Source organism: Engraulis encrasicolus, chromosome 1 (genome assembly GCF_034702125.1).
Source record: "Engraulis encrasicolus isolate BLACKSEA-1 chromosome 1, IST_EnEncr_1.0, whole genome shotgun sequence".
Lineage (NCBI taxonomy): Eukaryota > Metazoa > Chordata > Actinopteri > Clupeiformes > Engraulidae > Engraulis > Engraulis encrasicolus.
Genome location: NC_085857.1, coordinates 15,428,723 through 15,453,413, shown reverse-complemented (window position 1 = coordinate 15,453,413; position 24,691 = coordinate 15,428,723). Strand labels below are relative to the sequence as shown.

General features: G+C 42.8%; 3 protein-coding genes across 6 annotated transcripts in view; 1 reads left to right on the top strand and 2 right to left on the bottom strand.

The window, feature by feature from the left end:
- The window catches only part of ero1b (endoplasmic reticulum oxidoreductase 1 beta), a 46,021-nt gene extending 37,862 nt beyond the window's left edge, over positions 1-8,159 (bottom strand). For 2 of the 4 annotated variants that reach the window (XM_063197927.1, XM_063197935.1), the window contains exons 1-2: positions 7,700-8,159; positions 4,702-4,821 (exon numbers count right to left, since the gene is read on the bottom strand). In XM_063197927.1, coding sequence (XP_063053997.1) covers positions 4,702-4,821; positions 7,700-7,852 — 273 coding nt within the window. In that variant the 5' untranslated portion in view covers positions 7,853-8,159. Of the gene's footprint in view, positions 1-4,701; positions 4,822-6,402; positions 6,986-7,699 lie in introns of those variants that run through there. The other 2 variants (XM_063197937.1, XM_063197941.1) reach the window with 1 other exon arrangement.
- A 1,397-nt stretch (positions 8,160-9,556) lies between these two features.
- LOC134456372 (serum amyloid P-component-like) lies at positions 9,557-11,605 on the bottom strand. The gene is made up of 3 exons (XM_063207741.1): positions 11,456-11,605; positions 10,478-10,705; positions 9,557-9,996 (listed from the first exon to the last, which is right to left on the bottom strand). Exons 1-3 carry the CDS (start codon positions 11,511-11,513, stop codon positions 9,557-9,559), a joined length of 726 nt encoding a protein of 241 aa, XP_063063811.1. The 5' UTR covers positions 11,514-11,605.
- Positions 11,606-15,842: 4,237 nt separating this feature from the next.
- On the top strand, positions 15,843-19,879 carry LOC134456361 (C-reactive protein-like). The gene is made up of 3 exons (XM_063207733.1): positions 15,843-15,849; positions 17,155-17,480; positions 19,532-19,879. Exons 1-3 carry the CDS (start codon positions 15,843-15,845, stop codon positions 19,877-19,879), a joined length of 681 nt encoding a protein of 226 aa, XP_063063803.1.
- The last annotated feature ends 4,812 nt before the right edge of the window (positions 19,880-24,691 follow it).

Genomic DNA, 24,691 nt, shown 5'->3' with positions numbered 1-24,691 from the left:
CAGACCATCTCCCACTGTCGACGGACACGGATTCCTCTTAGCTTTCACCAGACTGTTTGACAGTCAACAGTCGGCTTTTGCCCAGGCTATGTCAGTCCATATGTGTCAAACTGAATGTTTGAGCGTTTTGGACATATTCAGGACAGATATCCTTCTGTTCTCTTATCCGTTTGTCTGTGTGTGTCACACTTACTGCATAGGGATGTAAATAAAATCGAAAAGTATTGATGTATCGGAAGTATCAGCCGGCGATTTAATCGAATCGCATCGTATCGTGGGGCATTCTAAAGAATCGAAAAGAATCGAATCGCTGGCCCCTGTGCAATGCCCTAGCTCCATAACACAATAGTAGTGGAAAAGTAATTGGAAAAAAATCTAATCGAACCGAATCGCATCGTATCGTGGGGAATTCTTAAGTATTGAAAAAAATCGAATCCCTGAACTAACAAATCGATACCGTATTGTATCGTCGTGAAGGCTGTGATTTACACCCCTATTACTGCATGTGAAGTTCTGACGTGGCTTCTGCAGTTTCGCCTGTTCTATTCTCCTCGACCGGGAGCAGCACCAACTAGGCTGAAGCGCAGACATACTTCTGTCTTGTAACGATCGGAAGTGCATTAACCCCTGAACAACTTCCCCTTGAATCAGAGTGAGGGTGTCAATTTGAAAAAAAATGGGAGGCAGTCTTAATGTTCCTGCTCAACTCTACGTGTTAGTCTGCATGTCTGTCTGTCTGCTTATTACCTCCGCCAAGGAGGCAATGTTTTCGGTCGCGTCGGTCTGTCTGTCTGTCTGTCTGTCTGTCTGTCTGTCAGCAGCATAACTCAAAAACTAATCAACGGATTTGGACGAAACTTTGTGGAGTTGTTGAAAATGACCCAAGGAACAAGTGATTAAATTCTGGTGGTGATCTGGATCACGAACCGGAACCAGGACCTTTTAAAAGATTCTGTCAGAAGGATAACTCAGAAACTAATCAACGGATTTGGACAAAATTTTGTGTAGTTGTTAGCAATGACCCAATGAACAAGTGATTAAATTCTGGTGGTGATATGGATCACGAACCGGAACCAGAACTTTATAAAAGATTCTTCACCATTGCTGGCCTATATATCCAGACGCCCCTAGTGACCAGAAATTGAATTGCGGGGACTCATCAAAAAAGTATGCAGAAAGACTTGAGGTGTAACATAGTCAAATGCATCAAGCAGCTTCCTTGGCTGAGGTCTGCGCTCTCTGAGTGCTTCTAGGGTGTGTATGTATCAGGCTCTACACATGTAAAATTTGCACTGCTAGACTCTGAAAACAGCTGGAAGTACAGGAGGAAAATTATCTGATTTTCAGAAATGGTACAGTATTGTTTTAATGTTTCAGCCCATCTATCCATGTCTGTCTGTCTGTCTGTCTGTCTGTGTAAGGCTCTCTGAATGCTTCCTGAGATGGCTTGCGTGGCCCCCTATCACTCCACCGCACACAGACTCTTTCCTGTGCTGTGTGCCACGTCAAAACAAGAAGGAAAAAAAACCTTGCCACATCAGCCTACTGCCCCCCACCTCTCTGGCGCTCTCTCTCTCTCTCTCTCTCTCTCTCTCTCTCTCTCTCTCTCTCTGGCTTACAGGCTCTCTCTCTCTCTCTCTCTCTCTCTCTATGGGGGTGGGGGGTGGGGGTCACTTACTAATTGAGAGCAGCATGTTGTGAGTTAGCTGCACTTAAACCTAACTAAACAAGCTTAATAGGTAACAGAAAGCACACTTCCCTAGCCACGACCACAACCAACCCACAGTACTAGCCACCCAAGAAAAGAGCATAGGTAGCCTAACAAGCTTAATAGGTAACAGAAAGCACACTTCCCTAGCCACGACCACAACCAACCCACAGTAGCAGTAGCTAGTAGCCACCCAATTAAAGACCATAGGAAGCCTAAACCAGCAAGTCAATAGAAACTCAACTAATAGTGTGTGTGTGTGTGTGTGCGTGTGTGTGTGTGTGTGTGTGTGTGTACGACCTTCCATCACCATGATATAACATAAAAAATACAGAATATTCTGATCTAGCAAGCTTATTGCGTAAGGGAAAACACACTGTCCTAGCCATGACCCAAACCAACCCACAGCTGTAGCCACCCAATGAAAAATACCACAGGAAGCCTAACCAGGGGTGAGTTTCTGAACCACGTCCTTGCTAACCAAGTCAGCAACTTCCTTGGTTGAAATGCAATGTTCCATAGGCAGATATAATAATATAATTTGCTAAGCTGATAACAGGTTAGCAAAATGCTTTCAAGAAACTGGGTCCAGCATGAGACTACAGTAACATACAGAAAAGGTCAGATTAGACTTCTGCAACTGCGCTCGTCAAAAGTCGCATGGGAGTGGCCACGAACAAACTTTGTATTCATGCATCTGCGAGCTCTGCGAGGTCTCGTCGCGAGCCACATTTTAAATTGCGCGATTACCTTCACTTCATTGCAAGAACTGGTGCGGTCATTATTAAGCAATGTTGCTTTCTAGCCTGGTTAGCTAAGTATTTTCACACAAATTGCAAAGGCAATGTAGGCTACTGATATCATTATTTGACATACCCAGTCTGTTTTCACGAGCAGAAAATGCAAGCATGTAAAGACCGTTGATTCTGCCGATGTGTGTTTACATTCGGTGGAGGATGCTACGGTAGTAAAACCGTAGGCATTGTGCCACGAGTGTTCAACTGATGCATCGTTTGTTAGGCCTACTTAGCTTGTAGCTTTGTGTATTTACACATATTTACACAGAAGGCATCAATATAGTTTTTAACAGCTCTGCTCTCGCAAACTACCAGCATTGCGCTGCCACAAGAGGAAGGAGACGACCAATCATAGCGCCTTTTTGTCTGCGTCCTCCGCGTCCGTCCGACGGATAGTTAGATTTTTTTCAAGGCGCTCGAGGACGGACGCAGAGCCTCTGCGCGGAGGGCGAGGGGCGTGGACTCGCACAGACAGAAGACGGACGGACGCAGAGGCTATGCGCCCGAAGCATAAATCTAGCTTTAGTAAGCGAAGATTCATCTCTTCCGAGAGAGCTTCCCTGAATAACAAAACTTACCGGGGCACTTACTTGTACTACACTTACTTGGGCACTTACTTGTACTATTTGAAGAGCTCTTTTCCAAAACGCTATATCCACCATTTTTGACTTTTTGCATTTTAATATTGGAATTGACTGTTAAGAGGTCCTATTATCTATATATGAATTCTTGCTATTCAAATGTTTTGAGGACATACTTTACGACCTCTATAAACATGCATTTTGCAATGCATTTCAATTGAATGCCCAATACAAAAATGTCAATTTCCCAACATTCTATAAAATGGATATATCTCATTTTGGAAAAGAGCTCTTCATTTATAATCCACATCACTGCTCTCTATCTGTTCTACATTACTCGTCTACTACGGCTCTCTGTATTGACTGTGCATTCGTTCCGTACATGCTTTTAAGTCCTCTTTGTAAGTCGCTTTGAATAAAAGTGTCAGCTAAATGTGATGTAATGTAACTCATCTCATTGCTGTCATATCAACCAGCAGGATACTCATGAACGGCGTGACGTTTTCCATGTGCGTTACGCCTATTTGTGGGGGTAAACAACCCATGCAAGTCAATTGGTGATGTTGGGGTTTAATAAACAAAAGATGCAGACCTGTAGACTAGTGTTGTTCACGCGCAACATGCCGAAAACGTGTTGTGTTGCCGGCTGTTCAAATAATATAGCCAAACAGCCGTGGCTGAAGCATGGAATGTGTTCATTTAGGCTAGTCGATGTAGCATGTAAGTCAATGAGACATTCGGTTTGTTTTCACCCATAAAGGGGCGTAACGCAAATTTAAGAGCAAAGTATCCGGATGGCCGTTCATGAGTATACTCCCTATGCCTGTTAAACATATCCAATCAAACAATCAATGTCACATGAAAAGTGCAGATACAAAATATTTTGGTATGGCATCATATGAATAAAAAAAATAGACCTAAACAACAGCCTTGTGCCCTCCTATACTGTAGAAGACTCTATTACACTGCCATCACACACACACACACACACACACACACACACACACACACACACACACACACACACACACACACACACACACACACACACACACACACACACACACACACACACACACACACACACACACACACACACACACACACACACACACACACACAGCTCTGTAGGGAAGAGAGAGACCGAAATAGGAGCCACCAATGCCACCCTAGTCTCCTGAGGATACAGAACTCAGAGAGAGAGAGAGAGAGAGAGAGAGAGAGAGAGAGAGAGAGAGAGAGAGACCATTGCGCAATAGCTGTACAATATTGAAGGCTCAAATTTGGCATAGAGCTTCAACTGCCATGGCATGAGGCCATAATCTTCATGTTGTAACTGGGCAAAGCTGCAGACTTTATTTGGTAAGTGCACTCAATTCCAAATTCTTTCAAGAAAAGTTATTTCGGGTGCGAGCAACTGGATCAGTAGCCTACATATGTTGTAGAAAAGCTGCACTCTCGATTACAATTCTTGTTTTTTTGTTATCATTGATTATACACTGTATATACATTACAGATATTATTTAGTCGGTCAGCATGACAAACAGACAGACGTTTTGGGCAAAGCCATCTTCAGGGGGAGGAAGAGGAGGAGGAGGAGGAGGAGGACACTCACCTTGTAGTACCTGAAGAAGTCACGGGCGGTGAGCTTCCTTATGAGGGGGTAGACCTTGAAGTTGTTGAAGACATCGATGCTCTCGACGTCACAGAAGCAGTCGTCCAGGACGCCAGTCAACTGAAAAGAGACGACACAACAGAGAGAGACGTCAGTCAGTGTTGAAAATGAAAGAATCTACGAATAAACAAACGAATAAACAAACAAATAAACAGATGACAGTTGTACACAGGAAACCACAATACAGTTAAGTAAATGTACACTAAAGCTCTGCAAGCATCCCCCATAATACACATAATGTAAAAGGTTGAGGGGGAAAAAGTATATAAATCAAGCAGAGCATTGTCATAGATCATTATCTATATTAGACATAAGGGATCATTTTATTTTGTCATGCTTGGTGCCATTTTAAAGGAGAGTCTGGGCTTTCATTTAAGCCCTTTTGCAAACATTATGGAGATGCACAACCAACCCTGGAGCTCTTCAAACCTTTAATTACACACATTTTTCTGCCATTTACGCCCAATTCCTTTTATACCTTTTAATGCTGTGGCACCAGGGAGTATCAGAGAAACAAAATCTTAATACTAAAATGCTGGCATGACCATAGGATTCAGAATATGTATGATTTACCGATAATGTCTGCTTTGGAGGGGAAGATTTTTAGTGTTATCAGTTATCAGTAAGAATTGTTCTAGCCTGCTGCTCTTTTCCCCCTGACATCTGGAACGCTCTTTTTCCCTCTTTCAATCCAAACAGAACACCCATCTGTTCCGCTTAGTTTATTCTCTTTGATTCTTCCCTCTACTTATTTATTTGTTTGTGCTTTTTAGGTCTACGTATTTGATATTGCATCTTTGTATGCCAACTTTTATTGATGTAGTTGTACCCAGTGACTGAGTGTTTAGAAAGGCGCTTCCAAATAAAATGTATTATTATTTACTGCTGTGCTCCATTCTTACAGTTGGTCATCCAGGCACTTTCCTACCATCGCTTAGACACATTTGTTTGTGGTAATAAGTAAATTGGCCAAATATGTCACGGCCACTGGGGTTATAATTTGTTATATTTTGTATTTCTGTTTATTCCAGATATGCACCACTTTACGTGGCCAGCTGCTTAGTGGGAAGGAGAGCAGGCTGGGTAGGAGAGTATACCTGCCTGACATTTGAGAGCCTGCAGACAACGCCATCAATTATTCACAACTTGATCCAATCAATGCAACAGGTTAACAGCAACGACAATAAATAAGCATTGCTCCATAAAATAAACATATTATAAATAAACTCCCTTTTCTCCTAATTCTCCTTTTGACAAAAAGACTATTTTTTCGTCAGTGTGTGTGACAGTGTGTGACAGTCAAGGTTGCCATATGCTGGATGATAGAGATAAAAATGGTAACACAACATAATAAATGTGACAGCTTCACAGAGCATAAGCCTGACTTACATGTACACACTAGAAGCTTTACATTTCCATATGTAATATCACAAACACATTACCATAATGAACGAGTAACAAGTGCGCTACAACTGTGTTCTGTCAATATTGGATGACAGTTAAAATGGTACCAACATAGTGAACAAGACATCTTCTCAGAATGCCAAGTTTGTCACTACAAGAAGCTTGACACTCATGAACGGTTTTCATAATACATTACCGTTATGAACGAGCGCGTGTGCAATGTACACCTCAATGTACCTTAGCATGCAGTAGTCCAAAATAAAGAAGGTGCAGCAACGACGTTGTCCATGTCCAACAGATGTTTCCGGACATGTCGTAGTAAACACAAAACTTCTCGTTTCCAAGTCCCCCCTGCTTTTCACTTCCACTTTGCCTTAACTCTGGTTCTCACCCCCAGCAAAGGGACAACATAATGCTTCAGTAATACTTTAGCAACACTCTCACAAGTTACATGCGTACGAGTGGTCTTCCTCACATACTCGTGCCAAAACGGCAGCTTGGCATTGAGACATGAGTGAGTGAGACCGTAATGAGCGCACGAGGATGAGCTGTCACTTTAGGGGGCCACTTGCGTTTTTTCTCCTCGTGCCTCATTCTGTTTCTGTCGCCACAGGTACCGCCTCCAAAACAAAGCGGCATATCCAGCGTCATCACAGCTGGGTCTCCGACTCCGCCCCTGCTTCCTACAACTTGTAGTTTTTGTTCGCCTGAAGAGCCCATTGGCGCGCACGGCGAGGTTTACCTTTAAGGACTACACGGCCCGCGGACATGTCAACATATATGCCCTTGATCCAATCAGGCTAGACCACGATTTACAACAGCAAGGGATGCAACGGTGCTCCGAGTCCACACACACATGAGACGTAGATGATGACATTAACAGGACAGCAATATAATCATAAAAAAACAACGCATTTTTGACACATTATACGGACTACAATAAACATTGTTATAAACTCTTGGCCTGATGTACTGTCGGTGTGGCAGGAGCAACATTTCGGCATATCAAAAAGCCTGTCAGAAGGGTTTTACTTTGCTGTAGTTAACTGAAGCTTTTAAATGATAGTTTAAATGTCGTTCTTTTAAGGGTGGTTTAACAATTCCCCCAAGCGATATAAAGCTGCTTATAAGGACAGGGACACAAGGACAAGGACAGCTGTAGTGCTGCCGTCGATAGTTTTTTTTTTTTCTAGCAGTGTCGGTGGTGGTGGCAAGCAAGACACACACACTAAGTAGTATTAACAGTGGAAGTCGAGGTGCATTTGAAGAGGGATACAATGGAGGCGTCCTGTTCCCGTCAAAAAGGAAACCTCTATGTGTGTTTTATTTTACACTTGCAAATCATTCTAAGGAACCTCCAAAATACCCAACTGATGCTCTTGATGTAATGACGCCAAATGAAGGTGACAGTGGAAAGTGCGAGAAGACTGCTAGCCAACAAATCTGCCCATGTTAACTTTGAGTCACAACATTTCACAGTCTGTTCAACGCAACCACATAGGTTCATGCTTTGCGTGTATTGGTAATAACTTACGTGGCAAAAACAGCTTTGCTCTTCGTAGTCGGATGTAGTTTTTTTCGTTGACTGCTGTGGGGTGCTGTAGTGAAACCACCCAAAAACCAAATCCCCCAGAAGAAGCAACAGCAAAACAACCAGTCTTGTGTTCTGAGGCGTAACTTTTAACATTACTGATCCACGGGCAGCGTATAACACATACAAAAATACTAGCCCAAATACTACACTTGAGACCAATGTTTTGGTTTGACCACTAAGGTTAGCTATCTTACACCGACAGGCTAACCACAGCTGAGTAGAAGTGGGTGGTAACAGTTTACGTCTTCACAGATGAGGGAGCAACACTACTCTATTGAATTGCGTCATCTAGGTGGTGGTATAGGGGCAAGTATTTCCAAATTAAATACAAATACGCATGAGGACATCAAAAACTGTTGAACGGTTTGCTTCCACGGCGATCTCTTACGCAAAGTCCACCATCAACATCCGCACAGTCCATGGTACGGCAAGCGCAGAGGGATTTTTTTTTTCCTGAATCGCATTCTGCAAATAAAATGCAATTGCTCCCTCTAGTGGTTTTAAATTAAAATAGGAATAGCACAGGGGTCCATATGGATAATCAGACATTCAGACACCTTTTTGGAAAGTGTAGCCTACTTTATGGGGGCTTTTGTGCCTTTATTAAGAGGACAGTGGAGATTTTGAGAAGTAAAGTACTGGGTCAGATAGATGGGGTAGGGTTGAGAAATAGCCGGTTTGGAATCTAGGTCAATAAACCCAGTCGGCTCAGTGTGTCAACAGCACAATGTGTTGCCTCATCTAACCTGTTGAAAATACAGTACAGGTGTTTTTCATAGTTTCACTGATCATTTTCATGGCATTTTAAACAACTCACAACCCTGGAGCAATTTGAGGGAAAAAAACAAAAAACCAAAAACCAAAACCAAGATCTTATTCATGCCATATGAATGATTTGTTTTTATGTGTATTTTCATTTGTTTTTGACTGCTTTACTTTATTATTTTTTATTTACTTTATATATATATATTTTTTTAATGTCAGGGACTAAAGATGAAAACTAGCCTAAGGCTAAATCTGGTGCAATGCATGGAATGGAAACATTTATGTTTTAATTGTGCATGGTCCTAATAAACTTGAATTGAATTGAATTCCACAAAAAGTAAGAACAGAAATATTTTTTTCTTAAAACAGAAGACTGCATTTCTCTATCATTTATATTCACCTAATAATTGCAACAATTGTATGTCATGTACTTTTTATTCAAAATCATCAATGCAGAATACAATAACCGTGCAAGGAATGATTTGGAGTAGGATACTCACAGAAACAGACAGATATGGTCATGTGTTCCTAAAGTACAGCGTTTTAATGTGCTTGCAAAAAGTTGGCAACAGTTAGCCCATAACATCCTTCAAAGGCCAGTGTGTAGGCCTAGACTTTTAGTAGTTTATTTCCAGAATGTAAAGGTATATAAAGGTGCACTGTGTAGGATGTGGCCAGAATGGGTACTGCAACTATGCTGCTCATTGAAACTGTGCTGCCTATTACCAAATTTGATCTTTTTCGTGAATATTTACTATAGGCCTATAATAAACCAATATTTACTAGTATGACCAAAGTACAGCAATTTTCACCGATAAATATGTCTATTTCTTGATATTCAAAATGGCGGACCATGGAGAAGATCCCCCTTTTCATGTATGAAAAGTACAATTTTCCAAGTCTGAATGAATGAATACTTAGAATTTGGTGGTGGTGGTAAGTATTCATGAAAAAGGTAACCTTTGTGAATGGGCAGCATGAGTTCTGGAAATAAACTACAAAAAATATTACACAGTGCACCTTTAAGGCAGCCTAATGCCCAATGGGTGGAACGGGAACATGCCAGTCAATTTCAGGTCTGGGGCAGCACACACTTTGCTGCGGCTCAACGATCACATAGCCATGCTTGGCATAATCCAGTTTATTCCAGTCCACAACATTGCCAGGTCTTGGAACGACACAGCGCATGTACTGCCTGATCTCCTCAGGAGAAAGCACATTATCCCACATGTGGACGTCAGTGACGTGTCCGTAAAAGGCGTCATATTTGGTAAATCCACCACCATATCTGTCCTGGTCTTGGCCGAGCATGATGACGGGGGATCCGATGATCGTCTTGCCGGCCTGAATCGCTTTCCTCGCACTCGGTACTCCGTTCACCCAGAACTGGGCCAGGCCTGTGCCACTGTCCCAGGTCACGCAGACAGAGTTCCACTGGTTCAACGGGGTCGGCAGACCATGGAAGAAGACGCCTGAATGAATGAATGAAGGAAAGAAGGAAGGAAGGAAGGAAGGAAGGAAGGAAGGAAGGAATTTATTTATTTATTTATTTATTTATTTATTTATTTATTTACTCACACCACTATTTATCATTCAATTACATGTGACAAAAAAGGTTTGTCAGCATGAAGCAGAGGGTCCCCAAATGAAGATTAGAAGCTTATGAGATGGGGCCCATTGTTACAGAATAGGCAATTTCTATTACAACAAGCTATTATCTCAATATGCAGTCCAAACAGATATCACACACAATTATAACAGACAAGACCACCCACCCCCCCCCCCCCCAGACACACACACACACACACACACACACACACACACACACACACACACACACACACACACACACACACACACACACACACACACACACACACACACACATTAACCCAGTTGATCATGGAAGAGCAGATTTTAAGTATAGTTTTCTAATAGATGTTTTTTTTTAACCTCTGTCTTTGATGTACAATCTGTATCTGCCGTTCCCTCGGAAGAACACAAAGCCGTCCGCATGTGTTGGAACCGACAGAGAAAATGGCGCCTGCTCCTTGTTGTAGTCGGAGAAGAACCTCAGGCACACGGTCACGGCCGAGAGCGACTTCGCCTTCATCATAGGAGTCACCCTCACATGGGCCGTGTCGGATTCCACCGGGAATATGATAACTTTCCCCTCCATGTCTGAGTGCAACAACGCAGCAAGTTAATTGCAACACATAAACAACTAGAAATGCACTCAGAGAGTGCAGACCTCCGCCAAGGAAGCTGTTTGATAGAACATTTGACTCTATTACACCCTCATTTATTTATTTATTAAGTCTTTTGTGCTTTGTTTTTGTGGAATGAAACTGGAATGTCAAAATTCGCCCTATCCCGCAATCAGTGCTTAATTTGAGGGGGAGCAAGGGGGAGCTAGCTCCGGAACCTCAGACAAGAGCTCCGGAACCTTGGATGGAACCCCATGGAAACACATCACAGAGCCCCCTCGGGGGGGGGCGGGGCACCCATCCTCTACGCTCCAGGACCTCCCGCTTGACAAATTAAGCACTGATGTATAATCTTTTTTTTTTTTTTAAATCCTGAATCTGCATCGTGATCCGGATCACCCCCAAAATGAATCACTTGTCCCTTTTGTCATTTCCAGCCATTCCACAAAATTTCATCCAAATCCGTTCATGAGTTTTTGAGTTATCCAGCAGACAAACAAACCAACGCGACCAGAAAAATAACCTCCTTGGCGGAGATAAATGTGCAAGAACATTTGCATGGCCACACATTGTAGATATTTAAGCATTTTGAATCTCTGTTTTTGTATTTAATCATAAAAAACATGAAATTATTATAATTAATATAATGATAAAACCATATATATAATCATTAAAATGACATAATAATAACATATGCATTACAAGCTTTTTAGGCAACACTTACTCTGTGGAGCAGCACAGCAACATGAGAGCATCAAGCAAATCACTGCTAGTCTCATCATCCTCTCAGCCAAAAGTCAATTCTTGAGACAATCTGCGTGTGGCCTTTGTGTGTAGGCTAATGTGGCTACAGCTGTCTCTTCAGTCTGGCGACTCAGTGCAGGACATTTTATATCCACACAGGATTTTTTTGCATTGTTAACTCAGTGTAGGACCAACACTATGCGTGTTGAATATGACCAGGGTTGGACTGGCCATCTCTCATGGCAGGCATTTGCCGGTGGGCCCCGCACCCTCGTGGGCCCCTATTTTCAGATTTTTTTTTTTTTTTAATTTAGGCCAAAATTGCCGGGCCCCTTTTCTCCTCCAGTCCAACCCTGAATATGACGACATATTAACACTGCAACCAAAATTTACTCTGCACCGCGAGGCTGCTGTTATCCTAACTGGCGACCAAACTCAGCCTGTACCCAGACGGTGACCGCGATTTCCTCGGGTTACTGTTGTTCCTGGAACGACATCGCAAAGTTGGCCTTTATCTTACGTATGTAGGCCTATTCTATGTCTGATTCCAAAAATTAGCGGGCATGCTAAGTGCCGTCACAGTGGCTTCTACGATGTAGAACTGTGCCTAAACCAAAACTAATTCCTAATCATAACCTGTCAGTGAAAATGTGTGTACACCAACCTAACAACATGCCAAACTACGCCTTTACCGAAACATATTCCTAAACTTAACCTGTCAGTGAATAATGTATTAACAGCATGCCACTTCTGCTGATCTTAACCCATAGCCTACTGCTGAAGACGTTACTGGCGCGAAATCTGACATAGATGACCACTCAAACCAGATGTTGATCCAGGGCCAACTTTGCGATGTCGTTCCAGGAACAACAGTAACCCAAGGAAATTGCGGTCACCGTACCCAGACTGGATGTGAGAAGAAGAGTTGATAGCAATGACACGCACTGGAGCCCTGGAGCCTCATGTACAAAGCAACACACAAACATAACTTCTCCTTCAAACATTGAGATGCACTAAAACTGACTTAACATAAAAAAGTGCATGTGCACTGACTGTCATTATGCATGCATTGATACATCTTATTTTTTGCATACCTGTATGTGGCCTATCTTTTCTCTCTTTTTTCCAATGTGATCATTCTCAGAGAGAGAGAGAGAGAGAGAGAGAGAGAGAGAGAGAGAGAGAGAGAGAGAGACAGAGAGCGAGCTATCAATTAAAGTACGGCATTGCACTGTCCAAACATTTTCACACAGCACAATGCTACTTGGTCTGTGGGAAACAGTGTGTTGCTCCCGGCTCATGGGAACTTCAGCCATGGATGATATGGGATTTGAACCTGCAACCCTCTAGAGACCGACTCCCAAAAAATTAGACCAAAGCCTTGTACTAGCTGAAACTCCATGGACCCCAGTTGGACTTGAAATTCATTGTGACAATACCATTTCCTTACAGGTAATATAGTAGCCTAACCAATGTATGGAGTGGTGACAAGAAAGCATACAATATATTCAAAGTTTTATGTAAACACTCCCTTCTCTCTGCGAAACCCTAACACTTAACCCATGAATGCCTACAGCACCTGCAAAAAAACACCTGCTGAATGCCTAAGCCATTGTTGGGAGAGTTGCCCTCAACCTATAAAAATCTAAATATCTCAGCCTCTGATGCACATAAAAAACATGAAATAAGGTTGCATTTAAACCCCAAAGGCCTCATCTTGCATTGCAATGTGTTCATTCAGCTGTAACATACTACATTGTTATTTACATTGTTATATACATGGTTGAAGGGGCAGGGGATGGGCCAGTGAAATTAAAGTCCATATGCCTCTGTGAATAGATGTGATTTCAGGTGCTTCTTGAACGTAGCTAGTGTGGGGGCCTGGCATATGTTGGGAGGTAGACTGTTCCAGCAACGCAAAAAGCTCTGTCACCAACAGTACGGAGTCTGGCTCGGGGGATGATGAGATTGTCCTTTTCAGAAGACCGCAGAGACCTGGACTGGGAGTGGGGTTGGAGGAGTTCAGAGAGGTACTGAGGAGCAAGAGAGTGAAGTGATTTGTATGTCAGCAGGAGAATTTTGTACTGAATGCGGGACTTCACTGGGAGCCAGTGAAGCTGTCTGAGTGTGGGAGTGATGTGTTGCAACCCCTGTGTATGTCACTCCAGGCACCAAAGGTCAAACAACATATAGGAGTCAAAAAGGGAAATATATCTGGTGCCACACGGATGTCTATTTTCTGTAATTAATTTTTTTTAGTGAAGCGAGGACTCTGATGAAGACGCATGTCGAAACGTTAGTCTCACTGCACTAAAAAATAAATTACAGAAAATAGACATCCGTGTGGCACCAGATTTCTTTCCCTTTTTGCCCATGTTTTGGTCCCCCCCCCACCCGAACCACTGACCTCTCCAAAGGTGCCACACTGTTCTCTGGTCTTGCGACTGTACATGCATCTATGCAGGGCATAGACATTTGTTTTGCGCAACAACTTTTAAAATGGTGTTTACATGCAGGGCATAGACATAGACATAGACATTAAATGTTGGTGTTTAAATGCAGGGCATAGACATAGACATTAAATGCAGGGCATAGACATTTGTTTTGCGCAACAACTTTTAAAATGGTGTTTAATTTTTTCAATAAACTTTGTGTGGTACTGAATTGATAGGGCAGTCGTGGCCTAATGGTTAGGGCGGTGTTTTTATGGTCAGAGGGTTGCAGGTTTGAAACCCACCCTTACTCCTCCTCCTATTACACCTCCATCAATGCCTGAAGTGGCCTAGAGTAAGGCACCTTACTCCACATTGCTCCAGATCACCTTTTTCATTCCAGGGGCCACTTTAAATTCATCCGAGGGTCACAAAAGTCCTCCGAGAGTCCGCCATACTGTGTACACAAATCAGGCTTTCCCCCTGCACTTTGGGCAAATATTGAAGGCAGCCACCTTTAAAACAGTCCCCACCTTCTCTAGGTCCCCCATATAACTTAATTGTATTACAAATGTATTTTCTAAGATTCCTTTACAAAATATGTCATATTTCATGTGAAGCTGCATAACATTAAAATTATATCGGGGGCCGGAGAAAACGGACTCAAGGGCCCCAAATGGCCCTCGAGACATACAGTAGGTTCCGCACCCTTGCTCCAGATACTGTAACCAATACCCTGTAAAGCAATTTTACGTCACTTTGTATTAAATCGATGGCTAAATTTAGCGTAATGTAATGTAATTATATATTTTTGGAGTCAAACACTTTCACAATGGCTGAGCAGACAGAGGCATCAGAACACATGCTTTGTTGTTGAGTTCAACCCGTTTTTAATTACCCTATCAGGCCGCAGTGTCAATGGCTTCTTCAGAAATCTAGGTCGTTCTGAGCCCCGCTCCTGGCTTAAATATTTGATGTCTGTGCCTTCCATCTTCTCAACATGACACCTTCTAACCTAACAAACCTTACACACCCTGAGGTTGTGCGCCCAGGGAAGCAGACAGTCGTGGGACAAAGGGGCCGGAGGTCCCGGCCACAGGGACAGTGGGTGGCCCAGATTTGGGCCGTCATTACATTGCATGTATTGGGTGAGTGAGTAGGCCCTTCAAATTATGTTTCCAGGGGCCCGGCAAAAGCTGTCAGCGGCCCTGGTTGTGCTACACTATCGTCTAACATTTTAAGTAAACCTGATGTTGTTGGGTGTATAGAGTAACATCCTATGGTGTGCATTGCCAGGGCTGGACTTGGACCAATAAAGGCCCCAGGCACTTTTGCGCACCCATCTAAATTGTGGACCAGTCTCTAAGAAAATACAAAAAAAAAAAAAAACAACTGCCTTGGCCCCTGAGTACCGGGACTGTGTCCAGAGTAGGGTTTACAACTATGCTCCTCATTGCAACGATGCTTCCCATTCCCAAATTTGATATTTTCATCCTTATTTACTATGTAATTAAGCACTGGGAAATCAGCGGGAAACCACCAGGAAATGCCCGGTGTGTCATATTACCAGTCCTGGCCTGTGCATTACATACATTCACACATTGGTTCAGACAGCACTTTTAGTCTCAGTCAGAGGAAGCAAGCAAATGTCATCACAGCAATACCCAGCATATTCAAAGAGATATAGAGCAAGATAAGGAACGCAATTCTATACAAATTCCATTAAGCACGGAGATAAACTTGCTTTTATTTTTTACTGCATATATCAAGTCAAGACTCATCTGGACAATTAGAGATGCTGCAGTTGATCTTCATTTCTTTCCTGGTCTCATGTTGCTATGCGGCCCCAAAGAGTAAGTACTGTTCTTTAAAAAAACAAGGATTTTTGTGCATGAAATCGTAGCAAGTTTTTATTCTTCTAATTACGAGTAAAACATGTCTAGTCAGTCTTATTCTAATTAGAAACCACCTAATTACTACCACTTTTGAATTAGACTTTTAAACAATTTAATAGTTTTAAGAAATCTGTCCATTGAAGTCATTTTTTCAATGTAAGTCATTTTGTTCATGATCAGATGTTTTACTTGTTTCAAGCATTATCTTAGCAGATAGCAAAAGCGATAGAAGATGGTGGAGGGGTAATGAATTAAAGTCTATATAAATTCCATCAAACAGAGGAAAAATATCTTCTCATTGTCTCATTGTCAAATGACGCTTCATTTGTTTCCTGGTCACATGTTGCTATGCTGTTCCAATTACCCTAATTAATCAAACAGTTAAAAACATTGAGCTGCATCTCTTGAATGAATTGTGACATTTATTATTATTATTATTATTATTATTACAGGGCCATGAATTAATGGCCTGATTGATGACCTTGTTTGCCATAGCCTTTTTTTCTTGTATTTTTTTCTTTCCTTGAAGATCTTCACAGTAAGGCATTTACTTTTCCATCCCAAACAGTCTGACTGCATCCTACCTGTAACCCTAATAGCCTAACCGTAACCTGAATAATGACCTCATTGACAATGACCTATAATTTTCTTTTCCTTCTTTATATATTTTATTTTCCTTCCGTTTGCAGATCTTCACGGTAAGGCGTTTACTTTTTGCAGCAGGCATCCCGAACAGGTATACATCAGACTGTATCCCAGCCTGATTATCATCGACTTTCAAATCTCTTCGAGACTTAGTCTGACCTAGAGCACAACAATTGACGTTTCTCAAACGCCATGGTTGACCCACCTCCCTTGCTTTGCTACTGGTTGAGGCCAGAAAAGGCTGTGCTGAAATTTAAAACAAACATTTTCTTAGTCCTTATAAAACGTCTCTACTTAAACCACGTCACTGCTTTGAACACAACTCTACCCAGGGCTGTTGGAGCTGCAGCTGCCCAAAGTTGATTGGTTACTGACAAAGTGGGAGGAGTTCCCCAGCCTCCGGAGCTCAGAAAGTACTTGCATTGCTCTTTTCCTGACTAAGCTAAGGGCTAGGGCTAGCCTTAATAGCCTGACTGTGACCTCTTCATTTTTTTCTCTTCTTTATCCATCTTCGCGACCTCTCAATGACCTCATTGACAATGACCTCATTGGCAATTACCTATATATATTTATCTTCCTTCTCTTTGCAGATCTTCACGGTAAGGCGTTTACTTTTCCGGGCATCCCAGACAGCTACGTCCGACTGCATCCCACCGTAGGCATAATAGCCTGACCGTGACCTATTTATTTTTTCCTTCCGTTTGCAGATCTTCACGGTAAGGCGTTTACGTTTCCGGGCATCCCAGACAGCTACGTCCGACTGCATCCCACCGTGACCCTGAGCGGCGACATCGCGGCCGCCAGTGTCTGCCTGAGGTACTTCTCCGACATGCCCGAAGCTGAGCGGGTCCAGTCCTTCTTCTCCTTGGCCACGCGCAAACGCTTCAACGGCTTCCTGCTCAGCAAGAAGGGCAATAGCAGCTACTATCAGATCGTGGGCGACGCGGTGGGCCAGTTCTGGGGGCTCCCGGCCGACCTCAACCACTGGAACTCGGTCTGCGGCACGTGGGACTCTGACACGGGCCTGTCTCAGGTGAAGTGAAAAAAAAAGAAATATTTGCACCACCAGACAACTCAGGTGTGAGGCCCTGTCACCGGTGAAGTAAAACATTTGAATTGGGAAAGTAGAGGCTGGAGCACACTGCAGCTTAGTTTTTAGGTTTTTGTTGGACTGAAAAAGGTGTAGCAACACCGAAACGTTAGTCGGGTGTTTGCACATATTGAAAACTTAAAAGCTAAGAAAGTGAAAAGTGACAGTGAAAGCCCATTGGGAAACTCCAACTCCCATTGTCATTGTGACACAGCACTCCACTGCACACAAGTGAACACTGCACAGTGCACACAACGAAATTGCATTTATGCCTCACCCGTGCAAGGGGGCAGCCCTCAGTGGCGCCCCATGGGGAGCAGTGCGGTGGGACGGTACCATGCTCAGGGTACCTCAGTCATGGAGGAGGATGGGGGAGAGCACTGGTTGATTACTCCCCCCACCAACCTGGCGGGTCGGGAGTCGAACCGGCAACCTTTGGGATGCAAGTCTGACGCCCTAACCGCTCACCCATGACTGCCCTGAGCTGCTGTATGCTCCAGACTCTACTTTTCAGTGATGTTTGTCCCACTGTGATGCACCTGTAAGCTGAGGGATGATGCGTAGAGAGTCCAAATTCTACTGTAAAAGAAATATATTTGCACCAGACAACTCAGGTGAGAGGGCCTCCATATGCCAGTTCCAAAAAAGCGCGGAGCACTGCTCTGCCAATGTTCAATTCCACTGTTTTCAATACAACCCCGCACACCGATGCCGATGTCCGTGGAACGGGTTCTATGCTGTCAGAGACACACATTGATTATCCATGCTCAGCTGTACTGAAATTGTGTGCGGGGGTAACCGACCTGTCAGAACTGATAGTACTCCGCAGTGCTGTTGGAACTGGATCGATTTCCGACCCCCAAACAGAGGAGGGAGGTCATTGGTGTAGTCTACGTAGAACGCGGGTATACGGAGTATACCCACTTCTAAATTTCAGGGATTTCAGTATACCCACTTAAAATTGATTGATCCATTGTTTTGAATAGCACAAGCATATACAGTATACCCACTTCAAAAAATGCTCAAATATACAGTATACCCACCACTAAAAAGTAGACTACACCACTGGGGGAGGTGTCAAGTTTCCTTATGCCTCTTTTGCACTGCCGGTTTTGTGGTAGGCCTACAGCTCGACACAACGCAACTGGGCCGCCACTTTTTGCTTTTTGATTGGGCACGACACAGCTCAATTGAAGAGCAAATAGTGGCAGCCGAGCCTGTGTCGAGCTACCAGGCCTACCAGAAAACTGGCAGTGGAAAAGAGGCATTAGTATTTGTTTACCAGCATTTGTCATTGAACAGGCCAGTGAGGCAAACAATGCATGGTTTGGGAATGTTTTGGTTTACCTTCAGCATGAGTAACTGTACATGAGACTTCTATTTCACTCCAATGTTCAGAATATATTGTAACAGAGTATTTACTGTATCTAGAAGTCTAAAAAAGACAGAGACAGATATAATGACATTATAGGAAAAATTAGCCCTTCACAGCATGGCTGGATTATCCATAAGGCCCAGGGGTACCACCCATGTTTGACCAGTGGGGGGCACTACAAGACACAAGCTGGGGCACCTGTGGGGTATACTGTAGACCAGGGGTATTCAATTAAATGTCAACCAGGGCCAGTTTTTCAAATTCCTCCCAGTAAAGGGGCTGAAAATTATGTATGTATTATTGTTGCCGACTGTCAATGAAAAAAATACGTGACACTTCATTGAGGTGGGGGGTCGGGGGGTCCTCCCCCAGAAAAAATTGCATTTCTCAGATGTAAATTCCTGCATTTTAACGCCCTGTGTCCCGTTTCAGCTCAATACGGAATCTGTACCTTTATATCTGAATTCCGAAAAACGGTTCTGTATTTCAAGGGGCTTGCGGGGGGCCAGAACCTTGTCATCCAAGGGCTGCATCTGGCCCCAGGGCTGCCATTTGAATAGCCCTTCTGTAGTGCCTGAGAGCATCACTTTGGCGTAATCCGGTCTTGCCTTCTTCTCAGGTGTGGGTGAACGGCAAGCCGGGCGCAAGGAAGTTTGTCTTCAAGGGCGGCCGTCTCACGGGCACGCCGATCGTCATCATCGGCCTCGACCAGGACGCGTACGGAGGCGGGTTCTACCAGATCGACGCGTTCATCGGACAGCTGACGGACGTGCACATGTGGGACCGCGTGATCGCCCCGTGTGAGATCAACAACTACTCGGAGGACAGGAAGTTTCAGCATGGGAATCTGATCAACTGGCACGCCGCCGCGTACACCACGTACGGAAACGTGGTGGAGGAGAAACAAATACATAGCGACCTTGTAAAGGAGTGCAGGAGAACAGACGACTGCTGCAACCTTTTTTAAAACCCGACTTTCCAAACCAGTGTTGCCAGATTGGGCTGTTTGGCTGTTTCCCGCCCAATTGGGCTGCTTAGGATGTCCGTCTGCGGGTAAAAATGGCATTTTGCAGGAAAACCCGCCCAATTCTATTGATTTCTATGGCCAAAATTGGGCAAAATGCCATTTTTCCCCGCACACGGACATTCTAAGCAGCCCAAGGATTCTGTGCTTCTAGGCGGGTTTTGAGCATTTTTTGGGCTGGAAATCATCAGCCTCATCTGGCAACCCTGTTCCAAACCTCTGTTAGTGTAAAAGTCCCCTACCAGAATGGCAATGGCCAAGTTGTAATGTAGGCTTATTGGTAGTGCAGTTCTATGTAGTTACCTCCGCCAAGGAGGTAATGTTTTCGGTCGCGTTGGTTTGTCTGTTTGTCCGTTTGTCTGTCTGTCTGTCTGTCTGTCTGTCTGTCAGCGGGATAACTCAATAACTTGCAAACGGATTTGGCTGAAACTTTGTGGAGTTGTTAGTAATGACTCAAACAAGTGATTAAATTCTGGTGGTGTACCGGAGCACCAACCGGAACCAGGACCTTTTTAAAGATTCTTCACCATTGCTGGCCTACATATCTAGATGCCCCTAGTGACCAGAAATTGAATTGCGGGAACTCCACAAAAAAGAAGGCAGAAGTGTGTAACATAGTCAAATGTTGTATCAAGCAGCTTCCTTGGCGGAGGTCTGCGCTCTCCAAGTGCTTCTAGTTGAGACTATTCTTCATGCCTGGGGTGAGTTTCTCATCAGTGTCGTTCCTAAGTTAGCAAGTTAACTCGTTTCTAAATTGCTAACTGGCTAGCAGCGACACTGTTAAGAAATACACCCCTGACTCCTTAACCACTTAGCCATGATGGCAGCAGCAGTTGTTCTACCCATGGACCATGCCCTTTCAATGAGTTTTGCTGGTATTTACCATGGCAGGGCTGACTATTGCAGGTCGCTACAGAGGGCAGATTTTGGTGCATGGGGCCCTAGACACTGGCCTCGTCTGCTATTGGTGAAACCGGCCCTGCATGACGGCATTATTGGACCAAAAGCCTTTGAAAGAAAGTTTTTGCCGTTCACTGAAAAAAAAAACAAGAAAAAATCTTGCCATTAATTAATATGCATTTTTGTAATTATTAGAATTTATTAATTCCACATGGACTACAGGGTGTCACGGGGTGATGAAAGGGGGAATTGACATTTGGGTAGTTTGGTTCTTGGGGGAAGTATAATGGGGACGGACGTCAACAAACAAACGTGAGTGAAGGGTAACTGGAAACAGGTGAAGCATGACGAGTGGGAAAGACTATTGGCCCATATTACAGTAATTGGGCACGGTTTTAAATGCAAGGCTGGGACAACGTTGGGGAGGAGAGATGACACTGTATACGTTAGAAGACTATACCATAAGGATTGCCAGAGGCGGACTTTCCATTAGGCAAACTTAGGCAATTGCCTACATGTAGGGCCCCGACCAAATCTGTCCTCCATATGGGCCCCACAACTGTCACACCAGTCGCGTTAAAAAGACACAAACAATACGTTGATCTTAATTTGTCACACATGTAAAGTAATCAAAGATCTATACGAGACAAAGCACTAACATAGAACGAGAACATAGAATTTTCGGTGTATTGTATATGATGACTTTTGAGGGCCCCATGTTTATATTTCGCCTAGGGCCCCCATAAGGATTGCGTACGGTAATTTAGTAGGTCAGATGACCAAACCAAGGCAATTCAGGTCAACACTCCCTTTGTAATGGTCTGCTGTGCTGGATGATCACAATAGAGATCGCAACAGTGTGTGTGTGGCACATAGCATAGTCTGTAACTTGGGCAGAAAAAGTCTCTGTGTGCAGACAGAAAATCACAATGAATAGATAGACGGACCATCTTTATGACTCACTGCAATGGCAATCTTAAACCCCCAATCAATAAACAGCAAGCAATGTCAGACATGCTTAAAGCAGTAGGCTAGTAATAATAATAATAATAATAATAATAATAATAATAATAATAATACCTTCGTTTTCGCAAGGTAGTGGGGTAGTGGGTCTAAATGCTATTTTCCTGGTCTGTGTGTGTCTAATGCCTAAGCTATGTCTTTTATGACACGGAAGTAATCACCTGATAACATGACACAGAAAAAGATAAGGGAGCAATATATAAACTGCATTACAAACACAAAGCAAGCAACATTGCTCCTCAAGACCATTCACTCGTCCTAGTTGAGAGAGAAGAGTTTTGTGTGATTAAAATGATTAGACTTGCCGTAATTTGCTTAATAGGCCTACTATCATGTTGCTGTGCTGTTCCACAGAGTAAGTACCCTGAGCTTGAAATATTACATTGATTTGATCACAACAACTCAAGAAACCGTTCACTACAGCCTGTTTAATTCAGATTTTTGATAAATGTAATTAATTAAATGTAATAAATGTTAATTTTATATCTTCAGCCAGGTGTTTTGCTTTTACCTGTGTTGTCCAATGAGGTCAGCTTTTATTATATGTTTAAATGTGCTATTCAAATAAAATGATTTGACTTGACGTGATTAGTTTGTCTGCATGAACTCAAATTTCTCAATTTATTGACACATTTTGATGTGATTTTCAGTATGGGTTAGAACTTTGAACTAATCAGTGTTTCGGTAATGATTGATTCGTAGAACTGCATTAGACCTTGGTCTGCAATACACACTTAACACACCATATGCTGCTTCAAGCTACTGACAAACAAACTTGACTGTTCTGGACTGTACTGTCTAGTCTACAGTATTCTTGCATTTTATTCTTGTTGTTCTTGTCTTTAGCCTAGGTTATTTCTAAATCTTAAACGTTTCCAATGATAAATGTTTCAGAATATTACTTATTATTGTATTATGTTGTTATACTTAGTCCTATTACTTCCTGGTCCTGTCTTGCACTTAATTGTCTGTGTATGTCTACCGTATGTCTTTACGTGGGATAGAGATAAACACAATTTCAATGTCCTTGTATGACTGTGCATATGAAGAGAAACTAACAATGAAGACGGCTTGACCTTTAAATTGAACTGCCTTTACCCTCAGATCACACTTAAAGAATAGACCATAGTCTGTGGAATACAAAATGGAAATACATTGTGAAAGAATTTGCGGCAATGCTGCAGTCCAAAGGCAAACCAGTGCAAGGGTGTTAAAGGCCTTCATTACACATACTATATCTGTGAATATTTTTTAAAACTCTTTTATTTTTTTTACCCATTATAATAAACACAGCGTGTGAATAAAAAATACCTGAAGCAATGTAACAAGTAGGGCTTATGTTTTAGAAATCTTCACTTAAAAATATCAATTTTAAGGAGTGACATTCAATTAAAAGGTCCAAACGTGTATTTACAATAAGCCAGGCTTACATTTACGTCTTGCTCTTCAGTTATATATTCCCTCTTGCTCTCAACACAGGTGTGCTCATACTCATACCTGATCATTATTGCTTTAGTCACTGTTCATGATTTTGGTCAGTTTGCACTGTTTGTAAATGTGCTTATGAATAAAGCCACGGCTGGGCCCTCTGAGACTATTTTTGATAAGGAAGAGATTAGAGATGTCTGATAATATCGGCCCACAGATATTATCGGCCCGATAATAGCATAAAATGAAATGAAAATGAAATGAAAGCTTTGTTGCATTCGAGAATGCATCTATTGGGGCATTATAATAAAATTAAGCATATTTTGTTCCACAACAGCAGATTTGTAATGTTACCTAAAATTTGTTATGAGGAAAAATAACCCACATATATCGGCATCGGTATCGGCCGATATCGGAATCGAAAACTGAGAGTTGGACAATATCGGCATATCGGATATCGGCAAAAAAGCCAATATCGGACATCTCCAGAAGAGATGGTTCATGTGGAGTTTCTTCTACAATCAGTATAAGATCCTAAAGCCCGATTCGGACGGGACTTTTATTACCTATGGACCCCCGGTAATTCGAAATAATTACAGAGAATGTCTGAGTTCTTAGTCCTGTGCGAATGTGCCATGCCTGCGATTTGTGAGGTAATAATTCCGCTGCGAATTACCTACTGTAATTCGGCGAAACTCAGACGTCCTGAGGTAATTTTACATAGGCGCGCCGTCTGCACTCCCTTGTAATGTCTGTGAATTGAGTAAACAACAGACGTTTATTTATCCCGTCCGAATGCGCCCAGAAAGGTCCAGGGGTAATTGCGAATTACCAGGGGTCCATAGGTAATATTTATCCCGAGCGAATTGAGCTTAAGCTGCCAGTCCTATGGCAGCCATGCCCCTTTAGGAAACTTTTGGAGAATATCGTGGGTTCAGAATTGATAGAGTTCAGTGGAGGATACCAGTGAGACTTGATCCCACTTTGTTGCATTGGTGACACGTAGTAAGCTTTATCATGTCACCAATATCTATGACAGGTGTCACCAACGTGGTGCCCGCTAGCCCTCCAAGAGCTTCTGAGGTGCCCACCAAGGATGTTAATAAAGAGTGATGACCACAGGATTTTAGTCACAGTTGAGGTTTTTCTTCATTTAAATATGAGATTATTTCTTTATTTAAATATGAGATTATTTCTTCATAACCTGTAAAGAATATGTCTTTATAACCTATCAGTAAATAATCATAGTGTGATTTTTAGAAGAATGTCAAGACGTAGAGGATTTCGAAAAAACAAGTAGCCCGCGGGTAGCCATCACTAGCCCTCGGTTAGCCCTTGGTAGCCCTCCAACACAAAAAGGTTGGGGACCCCTGATCTATGATGTTATGCACTGTGTGATGTTGA

Excerpts from the sequence above, each read along its gene's own strand:
- LOC134456372 (XM_063207741.1), bottom strand. The coding sequence starts at position 11,513 with ATGATGAGACTAGCAGTGATTTGCTTGATGCTCTCATGTTGCTGTGCT. Across the intron at positions 10,706-11,455 it reads TTGCTGTGCTGCTCCACAGA|ACATGGAGGGGAAAGTTATC; the intron begins GTAAGTGTTGCC and ends TGTTGCACTCAG. Across the intron at positions 9,997-10,477 it reads ATTGTACATCAAAGACAGAG|GCGTCTTCTTCCATGGTCTG; the intron begins GTTAAAAAAAAA and ends TCATTCATTCAG.
- LOC134456361 (XM_063207733.1), top strand. Across the intron at positions 17,481-19,531 it reads CTGACACGGGCCTGTCTCAG|GTGTGGGTGAACGGCAAGCC; the intron begins GTGAAGTGAAAA and ends CCTTCTTCTCAG.